We start from the raw sequence: 12033 nt of genomic DNA on the forward strand, positions 1-12033 counted from the left end.
CGGTATCCGCAGAGGCACCTCTCGCACCTAGGGGCGACCATTCCGATTCGTCCCCAGGTATCACGTGGCGCCGGGTGCCGGCCAATTGCCGGTCTCTTATTCCGGCTCTGCGACCCCGACGAACCCGACACGATATCACAATCGTCCAGAGTACAATTCAACCGTGCACGTTGAAGCTCGTATTGTCACCTGTAGCTAAAATTTTCTCACGTCTCGTAGATTATTCACGAGGGCCGAGGTACCGTCGTTACGGTTACTTAATCCTCAAGATTGGGAATATCGGAAGATCGAGCGCCGGCGGGAATTCGACACACCTACATACCGAAGCCTCAAGGCATATAATATATATTTATATATATATATATATATACCAATCAGCTAGGGTGATCCATAAAGGTGTGGAATTACAGGATGGTGATTTGAAAAATGCGAAGCCAGCTCCGAGTTGTCGATCACGTGCACCCGAGGTAGGCGTGCCTCATGGGAGTATTCGAGGAGGAAACGCCCCCGGTGGACGCGCCCCACCACGAGCAAGACACGAACTAATCGTAAGGAACGGAAGTGGGGCCTTCCGAACGAGCCTTTACAAAGCTCAGATCGCCAGAGGACGCGAACGTGCGCGCGCCCGCTGTAGTGTTGGTTTCGATAAACGCTTGTCGCACCGCTGGCACCGCATAGCCTTGATGTGCCTCGATCGACGTTGCGAAGACTAAGTCGTTGGCGCGTAAACGCCGTTGTGTGTCGTGGTGAACGTTGACTAATTGTAATAATAACGACAATTTTTATTCGAACTGTGCGACTAAAATCAGTGCTCGACGCCACCGCAGCTCGTTGCTCGCCTTGCTCGCACGGAGTGAATTTGACAGCTCCGTCAAAACTACGGCATCGTTGCGATCTTCGTTGATTGTACCGATAATCAAAACAACCGCGTGCCTGCGTCTTGTTTTCGGATCTACCTGTTCGATCGACGAATCGTTGCTGAAAATCGGCTGCAGTGGCGTTGTGTCTTGTATAATTGCGACGATTGGCTAACCACAATCCGAAGATAGATAGATACGTGCACTAAACGCAGAGACGGGTATAGAGACGGACACGTGTAACAATATGACAAATGTTTCGACCCAGATAATATAGTGTGCAGTGTGTGTTTCCTACGGACGAGTCGGCATAGCTGTGCAGAAAGGAAAGGATTATCACCTGTGAGTAACGGGGCAGCGCTGACGCCGATCCGAATGTACACCTTGACGATTATTCGCAGGTCTTTCGCACGACGGCCGACTAGCTCTCGATTTTTTTTCCACACACGTCGTCGGTTTTTTCATCAGCATTCAACAGCGTCTGTCGCATTCGTTGAAAACCCACCACGTCGCGTTCGCTCTCCATCGTGTACGTGAACGTCGCGTGATCGATCTGTCATCGATTTATTTCTATCTTTCCTCGACGATTGAGTATACGTTTTGATAGGTAACGCGCGCGGTGAAATGAACGGGAGATTCGACGAGTTATTAACGAACGATTTATGTAAATCGTGAAACAGACGAATGATGAACGAATAAATTTAAAGAATTATAAATCATCGAGGGGTGTGAACACATACCCAGAGGGACCCGCAACGCATCCACGTGGACCATCGACCGCATCCGTATCTCGGCGTTTACGCTCATTGTCGTCCATCCGCGTTGACGTCGACCGATCGCGCACTTCGTTGGCGCTCGGTAACGGATATACGGGAAAACAAAAATAGAAACAATCGTCTCGTTAAAAGTAACAATAACAATTATTATAACGAAAATAATAACAAGAACAACAAGAATAATAATCATCAAGAAAAGGAAGAAAAGGAAAAAGAAGAAAAAGCGAACCTGGGCCAGTGCAGTACGCGAGTTGTTTATATTTCTAACCGTCCAGTAGCGTGGCGAAGGGTTTTCGTGGCCCTTTTGACCGCGCGCCGGTTAAGCCGTCAAAATTCGGGTTAAGAACAGAGAACCGTTGCCATCGTACGCGATGGAGATATCGGACGAGTTTCAGGAAATGGGGAATCCCGGTGGAGGCGTAGCCATGGCCAACATCACGATGAACCACCACCACCACACGCCCGACAGTCCCATGGTGAGTCGATTCCACCTTGCTTTCTACCTTTTTCTCTGCTTACCTTTTCTTTCGCTTACGGTGCATGTCTCTATGCAAATGTCCGGTAAGCTTGACCAGTATCGTCATGGATAATATAAATCCATCTATCCATTTATCTATCTCTCCATCTCCCTTCTTTTATCTTTCTTGACCGTGTCCTTCCGCGTTGTCGGACACTTTTTCGCCGATCGATCGCTGCCGCATGCCTGTCGCTGACCAACCTAATCCTAGCCTAATGATTCCCTACTCCCCTTCGCTCAAAATTCGTGCCATCTTTGAAACTCTGACAGCCTATTAGTCATCGATTGATTTTCGCGGAAGGATCGGACCGGGCAATTAACCGTTCTCCGTCCTTTGACTCTTTCTCTCTCTCTCTCTCTCTCTCTTCCCCCCTCGCTCTATCTCTTTCTCTCTCTCTCTCACTCGCTCTCCCTGTGCAAAACCATATTCTTGGCCTTCCGATAAGTATCGAAAATACGGGCATTAAATCGTGCAGGTATAAAGGAAAAGTAATCCCGATTTGTAGGAATTACTAGGCAAATTAATGAGGCCCGGTAAGAAGCGGTGAGGAATTATCGAGCCAAGCAATAATTACGGGGTCCTTTGCCGTTCTCACTCCGAGCAACACCGAAATCTCACTTTATACGTGCGGATTTAGCTTAGGCTTAAGCTGGCTTCGGCGCCGTGAGCTTCTCGAGGACACTTTTTCCCAAACGCGGTATCATAATACACGCGAGCATGCACATATGCGTAGGTACCGCATACCCATACAGTCGCGTGTAAGGTAATATTGTGTCTAACCTCTAATGCCTGGGTATAAGGTTCATGTCGCACCGACAGACAGACGGGTTCAAAAGATTAAATTCAAAGTATGTAAGATTGATTGACAACCGACGAGAGACGGAGCGTAAATTTTTACAGGTTGTTATATACCTACGTAGACGCACGTACGTTGATTCGAGCTTTTATTTATACTCGAAGGAGATTGTATTATACCCGTTGACATTCGCTCCGTCCCCGTGTAATACGTAGCGCATAATGTTCTTATTCTTAGCAATGCCGAAGTTGTTTTGACGAGAGAAACTCTGGTCAAAGTGTCGCTGAATATAATATCTATATATCTACATATATATATATATATATATATATATATATATACATATACCGGCTCAAGGAATTGTACATGCTCTCTGTACTCTTATTATACCGCCAGATTATTATACATATATACCTATATGTAGGCAAAAGTACGGATTCTTGTTCACACTTCATACTGTATTACAGGTATATTGTATGTATAGGAACTGCAGGATGTGATGTTCGATCTTTATTTATATTCACCGAGTTGTGTGTCCGTGCGTATGTGTTTGTAAGTACGTGATGCCCGTACGGCTGTTCCTCGTGTGTCAGAAATCGCATTAACAATTCCGTATGAATTCTAAACAATTTTCTGTCGACCGCTCGATTCTCTCCGGGCGTAACTAACGCAGCTTAAGTCTAGTTATACTCTAATGTATGTACCTACGTTATATAAAGTACGGTAGAGCATAAAGCTCGAGTCAGCCAGCCGGGACGAGTGCGTCTTGAATTTCGTACCTATTCAGCGACTGCGATGTGAGTGGAAAATAGGTTGTTATCCTTAGATCAAGAGGCAGATGATATTCGCGGTGTACGAAGGATCCATTCAACACCCACACATCGGTAGGCAATTAATATTTGTATTATCCGACAATGACTCGGCGTGTCAACCGCGTCTCACTCTCCGGCAACACCTCGTACCTCTGTGTACAATTATACCGGTTATTCTTTCATCCTGATAATGTTTTAAAGCAAAATCGAACCGAGCATTCATCGCGCACGCATATCTCGACCATGCAGGCCCGTTTCTCCACCTCTGTTATTTTCTATATGCACTAGTGCACGCATGACTTGTCAAAAATATATCTCTACGCCGTAATGCATCACCTTTTATATCTGACCGAATCATCATTTCCGTAATAAGGAACCTTGTTTTTTTTTCGGAACAGATAACAACGAACACTCCGTCGCGTCGATATGTCAGACAGTCAACTTGATACATGCGTTTGGCACATGTCGAGGTGAAGCTCTACCTAATAGATTCTAGGAAAATATTTCGTCGAACGAATCAAGCTTTATCCGAACATGTGGCTGCATTTTCGCGAGCCTCGCACATTTTCTTCGATGCTGTGCGAGGGTGACAATTTTATCTCGAAACGCGGTGACCCAGGTATCTATACGTACGTACGTACGTTCCTACCTACCTATCTACCTACCTACCTACCTGCCTACCCGTCTTATCTCGTATCGGAAGCTGCTCGGATCGCGTATCTGCAGGCCGCCTGGGCTCCCCAGGTTCGGAAAGTGCGATAAGACGACGCGACGTCGCAACGCGGAGAGGGGAAAACAGGGTCGAACCTTATACAGAGCTATCTAGAATTTCGTCGTATCTTGGAATACCATTTTTGCCGGTGGTAGAAATTTCTTTATCGGAAGAGACGTACCGGGTCGAACCACCCGCGGGGTTCGTCTAGCTGGCGGTCGGCTCGAGGAGACAGAGTAGAGATAGCCGCTCAAAATTATCTCGGATGATCTTCTCGAGCCGATTCGCCACACCCTTCGGAATATTTACATGTATTTGAAACCTTCTACAGCCTGCCCCCGGGTGACCCTGTAGCAATGGAAAAGAATAATATCTCGCTGTAATTGACACTCTTGTTGCTAAAAATCCAGTCATGTCTTATCCCGACGAGTAGGAACGATTTAAATACCAATCTTTGGACCAGTATGTAGCGTTGGAAGATTCTCATGTTATTCCAGTAAATTTCGGCATTAATTACACTTCTCGGATGAAGGCGGAGGATTGCCGATCATTTTCATACAATTCCATAGGTATAATAATTAACATACAGTTTCGCATATCGCACCTCGGCGACGAGAGTGAAACAACCCAAAATTGGCATTTTTCACCTGAGATCATATTTGGATTTGCAAAGTTCAAATCCGTAACCTTGAGATGTGACATTTCTGAAGTGGAAAAAGTAGACGTCACAGAACAGAGAAGGACAGGTAACTTCCGTAGGCATGCGATGCTTTTGCTCACAGTTATTTGCTTCTATTGAAAAATTGACCATTTTTGAGTTGTATCGCTCTCGTCGCTGGGGTACGCATTATACTATACCTATACGTGTATAACGTACGGGGTTGCGGCGAGTGCGGGCTCCTTCCACGCGCAGACTCGAGCAGGCGGGGGTTGCACGGGCGGGGGGGGGCGAAACGGGGTGCGGGACAGCGGATGCATAATAATGTAGTAACGCGCAGATTATAGGCGGGGATTTCCCCTCGACCAATGATAGAACAACAACCTGGCTACCTTCTCTGTATTCGTGGATGGCAAATAAGTAGGTTCCGTAGGTTGTACATAATCGTGTGTGTCCTGTGATAAGTGTGCGCGCACACACGCACACACGCACACACGCACACACGGACGCGCGCGTGCGCGATCACGTGAATACCTAGCTCTGCTCACTCTTTGGCGCCCTTTTACATCCATCTATACTGTGTACCCACCTCGCGTTTATATACATTATACCTGCCATCAGCGGGAAGCGAGTGCCGCGGACATCGCACCCGTTCATTTAGCTTCGCGGTGTATGTTTCAGACGCGAACGTCAGGAAGTCGGTTACCTGTAATTTCTGCTTGTAAAGAGTAATCGGTATTGATGCCATTTCATTTTTTACCCTCATGCACGTATACACGTGTGTGTGGAAAGTTTTTTGCAACCGCGGTAATAACCGGTTTCGAATGAAAATATACAACCTCGTAATTTCTCCGATATTCGAATAAAATATTTACGCATTGATTTATTATCCCCCTCGGAATTGTGTTTCGTTGACTGTGGAAACAGAGACTGAATATGAAAATCACGTTATGCTCACGCGAAGTAGGGATTGGGTAGATTTACCAAATATGCCGATCAAACATTGTATAAGAAATGTTTATTGACTTCAAGGACATAGATAGATACATCGTTTGATTCAAAAGAAATATTGATTAGAATAGGAATCTATGTCGCTAAGTGAAACTACATACATTTGAATCATGAAAATATTTGTGTCACAACACTCGATTGCCATGTACCTATTAAGTAAAATGAGAAAATGATGTGTCAGTTCAAAACTTGTAGCGCAAAAAGTAAATTACAAGAGAATAAAATGAAATGATGGCTAACCAAAAAGAAAAGAATTTACTCCGTCTACTTCTAATACCGAAATAGAAATGTCCTCTCACCCAGTTTTTCTTCTCAAATATTTTACGAAAAAACAAAATAGCATCGTGTGAATAACTACCCGACAGGTATTTTTGCCATTTTGATTTTTAGTTTAAATTACGAAATCGAGAATATTTGGAGAACCAAGTAATATTAATTGGCATATAAAATGATGTTACCAATCCGAATGAATTTACAACTCTTATATTGCAATGTCTAGTGATCAGATATACGTTGACGAGTTTTGCATACACATTCCTCAACTGCAATAATTCTGTGCCCACTTTGAATAAAAAGGGACGAAGGGTAGCATTATCTAGGAATATGTGTGTACAGTGTGGATGCATATATAAATACAACTATGCTGTATATATCCATGTACATACCTATACACACATGCATACACACACAGACACACACACACACACGTATAATGGCGAGAAGAGACTGCATGCAGGCTGCAGCAGTTCGCATTCATTCGACCATTTTACGATCGCCATATAAAAGTCTGGTAATTAGATTTTGGAGGCAATTTCCTGCCAGGTCTCTCGGTCCTTCAGCCCCTTCCTCACCCCCTCCCCCCACACAGGTGGCCGACGAATCGCGATACACATCCAAGATGGACAATTCGTTCCGTCGCGTCGTCTCTCATTTTCCTTGGTTTACCTTTGGCAGGCTAATCGAGAAAAGAAAGATAATCTTGCGCCAGCTACGTAATACTATTACACACATCCTTGAACCTCACACCCCAAATTTACTTATCCAAAGATCAGCCGCGTACAGTTGGCATGCGGTCACACCTGTCAGTTACTCAAGAGCTCGGCCAAAATTGTCCGGGTTTAAATACTTACATGTACCTACGTACCCACGTAGGTAATATGCATAGGTATACGGACACCTTGGGATAAGGGGAAAAAATCCGAAAAATTAGTGTACGAAGTGCAAACCCGGGGTGACTGAGGTAAGATCGTAACCCGCAGCCTCGAGTTCACAGTTCTTGCGAGATTTGCCCTGAAAAACGACATTCACCCGCAGCAGGCTCGACCGCGCTGCCAGGTGATTTGCATCCAATCGAGTATAGAATATAGAAAAGTAGCCAAGTAGCGCAGGCGCGTTTGGTCAATCGTACGTGGCGCGTCTCATTCAACGGCTGGCTCGAAAGTGGGAATTGATACGGTTGGACGGCGGGTCTAGGTCTTTGCGCGGTCGCGTACTTGGACGGGTCGTCGTCGAGGAGGCTCTGCGGCGGGGGGGAGAGGGGCCGGGGAAAGTCGTATGTGCGCAAACGAAGCGACGTTTTGCCATTGGTCGTCCGGTCGGTCGTAGGCCACGCCTCTCGTGATTCAGTCTACGAGTCGCGCCAAAGAGTCGCTGCCCCCGCGAGACAACGACATACAAGTCGTATACACGCGTGTGTCAAGTATGAGTACACACACACACGTACAGTTTGGTGTCTACCTACCGCGCATACTAGCCCCGGCGAGAGCGAGAGGTGGAAAATCCTGTGTCGATCTTGTCATATCCAAGTTCCGTCCACTTATTCGTAACGATTGAGATATATTGGAAAGTTGCTCGAGCTGCGGTCTTGGTCGCACAGTGTACACTTTGTTCATTCGGATTAGTTGCACCCTTCGCTCGAGGTTACTTGGATGATTTGAAATTTTCAATATCATGCTGAAAACATTCGCTTCGATTCCTGATACCTACGCTTTGGTAATTGGCGACAAATCCAATGTTTTTAGATGTAAATACATTTTCTGTATGACGTCATCGTCCGCGACGTTGGGTACGATTGAACCGGATAGATAAAATCTACCTATTGTAAAGTACATATATGCACTAAGTACGGAGTTCAGTCCTGGAACCAAAATACATTGCATTTGCAAACCGAAGTTACTTCGCGCAAGCATTATTCATACCTACTTGTTTTTAGTGAAATGGAATAGAGCTGTTGACGCTGGTATTGTTGTCGTTTAGGGTGGTGTTCGAAAAGTCGAATGGTCATACGGCAGAGGGGTTGAAATATCGAATTCTTAAAAAGCCGTAAACTTATTCATATAGAATTTCGAGTCACAGTTCAGAACACAAACGTCAAAATCTTCACAACTCCGTAATTTAGTTTTCTAATACGCGTCTACTTTTTGACTTTTATATATTTCAAAAGGAGAGTAAGTAAAGCTAGAGGATTACCGAGTATAATAACGATTGCCCGATTGCACCGGAAAATAGGACTTGACATTTTCTCAATGTACCTCACATATCGACTTGGTTCTACTCATGTCAGTTATGTTTGCTTCGGCCCAGATCTATACTTCTTTGATCCGCTCTTAGCTCTGAGTCGTGTAACTTGTTAGGTGTAAGGCACAGGACGAGCGCGACAGCGGCCGTGCTCTTTCGTGTAAATTCGTTATCGCGTGCTTCTCACTGACGTGACGTTAAATGATAGCCAGCAATAACGCTTAGCACTAACTGCAGGCACCGTCGTAGGCGAGTCGAGGATTACCCAGCAAACGATCAGAGCTCGTTAAATTTGGATTGTCGTTCTTCGGGCAATTATCCCGTCCCTCGGACTGCTGCACTGTACTTTCAGAGTCTGTGCATATTCTACGACAATCTACAGGCTGAGCCACGGACCGACCGCGTGACGTACCTATAACATCACAATTGGCGCGAGTAGATATTACGAAGAGCTTGAGAGCTTGTTGCAAAAGTACCGCGTGGAGATGAGTTGTTAAATCGACGATTAGCCCTTATTGCGGGGGTTGAACGCTGGCGTTGGAGTACGGTCAGATTCAGGGCTGCGTCTATGGCGAGGGTTTGGTAGCTGTATGCGTATAATATACCTAGGCAGAGCCGCCCGGCCCCAACCAAGCCCAACCTAACCTAACCTAACCTAACCTAACTCAACCCAACCCAACCCAACCACCCCGAGGTGGGCATTAAGTGACGCTTACAAGTTGGCTTCTGAACACCCAACAAGCATCGATTTGTGTCGGGTATAGTTCGTTGACGGAATTGTGACGGTTGTTCAGGTTGAAAGGTTTCGAAAGGTGAGCCCCAGGTATAGCGCCGTTATAGCGCCAGGATTATTCCCCTGCGGGGTGTTCAGCTCCTTGCCGGGGCGCGGTTGGTCATGAGATTCTCGTTAAGCACCCGCCGACCGTCCCTCAAGAACGACCGGATATGTCCGGGAAAAGCGACGAATGTATGGTATATTCGGCCGTCGGGTGAGATTTATCGAGGCTTCGATCCGCGCCGCGACGATTCGAGTCGCGCGGGGCGGCGAGAAATATTACGGCGTATACCTACATAAAGTATAGAATAGAGATTGAATCGTACACGAATGCAGTGTAGTGCGTGCAGGCGCGTAGGTAGGTATAAAATGTGTACGGAATTCTTCGGTTGCACCTACCTCCTCGCGTGTATATGGGTAGGTATAGATAGCCGCAGCCCGATGAGGAGATTTTTATTTTCGGTTGAATATTCAATTTGATACGCGAGCGAGTCTTTCACCATGTCCTAAGTAAACTGCGTGTGAAAGCCGAAGCATCGGTCAAAGAGAGATGTCGGAATGAAACGGGTTCTGAAACTCGTGCAAACAGTACGCCGGGGATAGGTACGTGCGGAGGCTCGGGGCTTGAGACTTCATCGAAGCGACGGCCTTGTTGACTCTTCAACTTTACTCGCTTTATTTCGTGTTATTCCTTTACTCTTCGACTCGACTCGACGTCGTTGTCCCCGTACGTACGTAGGTAGGTAGGTGGTAGGTAGGTAGGTAGGTAGGTAGGTAGGTAGGTAGGTAGGTAGGTAGGTAGGATGGTAGGTAGGTACCCGCCGTCGTTGGCTCATCTCGGTCCTCCTCGGTCGCTTATGGTTCTCGGTTCGTCGCGGCTCGTCGCCGAGTCAGGAGGACCGGGCTTCTCTTCTCCAGACTCCGCAGGTCATCGACTCCTTTTACACCTTTACCTTAGGGACGCCGGGTGAGAAGGGGCTTCGAGGAACCCCGCGCTCATTACGGCCTCGCGGGAAAGACGCGCGTCTTCGGCTCCTACCGCATCCGCGAAGATCAACCCGGAAACGAACATCGGCGCACAACCCGCACCGCACCGGCTATACGGACGGATTATTTGTCATCGGTTCGAACCTCGGCCTCTGAGAGAGAAATCGCTCGCTGTTTCCTGTCAAACAACCGCGTCCAAAGCGCAACGCGGCTTCTATTATTATTATATATTCTCACGTGTTAGCGATTCGCCGGAGGACCCGGACTGACTGCGGTTTATGCATACAACGAATCAGAGACTGGAAATTCCATTTCCATTCTCATTAATACGCCGCGTTTGTAAGCTATTATCAATTCCTCGAACAAGTTAGGGATCTTGGGATACAAGCCCTGCAATTAGCGATTACGTCTCCGCGGTATGCACGCGTACCATCAAATTCTATGCAGGTGACCGTTCCTCGTGTTGGTATTGCACCTTCGACGTGTCCCGCTAGGATATCGACTGCACTTCGCTGCCTCGGCAATTATCCTCCGCGTAGATAATACGAAAAGCAACGGAATTGGAAGAATAAAATATTCATCGAGTATAAGGTAGGCATATTCGATGATATAATTGAATATGAAGGAAGAAATGGAATGTCCGGAGCCATGGAACGCGAAATGGCGAGCAGGCGAGCGGCGTAGGTATATATAATGATGCAAAATTACTCTTATTAATAATTTTATGGAACTAAATAATCGCCGGACCGACTATACGCTGCGCAAGAAACTCCCGGTAACAATAAAACAGCGAACGTATGCTTTGTAATAGTGACTTGTGCAAGCCGTGCATTTTACATTTTATAGGTAAATGCTAGGGCATGCAGGCCTCGACTGCCGACAACTATAATTCACAACTATCTGCGCTGCCTCGTGGTGCCTCGTCGGTGCGTCTCGCACACGCACGACCAGAGTGCCGATGTGGAGTGTCCATGGCTCAGCGCCTGCATGTCGTATTTACGTGGCTGCGTTATACCTTCCGTACCCACACACGGGATAGGTGAGGGCACGTTATAGCCGCGCGTCCACGTACGTACGACGTGTACCCGCACACTCCGAGTCTTGCTCGAAGTCAGGCCTGTGTAACACCGATGTCTGCGTATCGTTATTGTTGTTTATGCATATAGCGAACTAACGTAGATGCAATCTCTCGCAATTATTTTTACGACTCTGCCAAGGTTTTATTTCTCTACACCGATTTAGTAGTTTCTAGATCCAACTCCGTGATCTACCGCCTCAGGCCGTACAATTAATAATCTATCCCTAATCCTTTGAGGAAATTTCACCAACGCGCGATCGTTATCTTAGGATCGTAACGCGACGGCCTAAGTGTACGACTAGACGAGCGATATACCTACGCGTGCAGTCCGCACAAGCAGATATACGCAGGACTCGGGCGACATCGATGGACCGCGGCTTATTCATTGGTCAGGCTTTACCTGACGACTCTATAACTAGCTAGTTACTAGGTGCAAGCCTTTGATTTTCAAAGCATGGTCGTTTGCTGGCATTTTCCCTCTGGGCCACTGCCTCGTTCTTTATCGGCAATAACTCGAGACTTGAGTGACACGATTG

At 46.7% G+C, this 12033-nt stretch overlaps 1 protein-coding gene across 5 annotated transcripts in view; it reads left to right on the top strand.

Annotated features, from left to right (window-relative positions):
• The first annotated feature begins 587 nt into the window (after positions 1–587).
• LOC124414607 (AT-rich interactive domain-containing protein 3C) overlaps positions 588–12033 on the top strand; it is an 85859-nt gene continuing 74413 nt past the window's right edge. For 3 of the 5 annotated variants that reach the window (XM_046895594.1, XM_046895596.1, XM_046895597.1), the window contains exon 1: positions 589–2109. In XM_046895594.1, coding sequence (XP_046751550.1) covers positions 2005–2109 — 105 coding nt within the window. In that variant the 5' untranslated portion in view covers positions 589–2004. Of the gene's footprint in view, positions 2110–12033 lie in introns of all 5 variants that reach the window. The other 2 variants (XM_046895593.1, XM_046895595.1) reach the window with 1 other exon arrangement.

Source organism: Diprion similis, chromosome 14 (assembly GCF_021155765.1).
Source record: "Diprion similis isolate iyDipSimi1 chromosome 14, iyDipSimi1.1, whole genome shotgun sequence".
In the NCBI taxonomy this organism is placed as follows: Eukaryota; Metazoa; Arthropoda; class Insecta; order Hymenoptera; family Diprionidae; genus Diprion; species Diprion similis.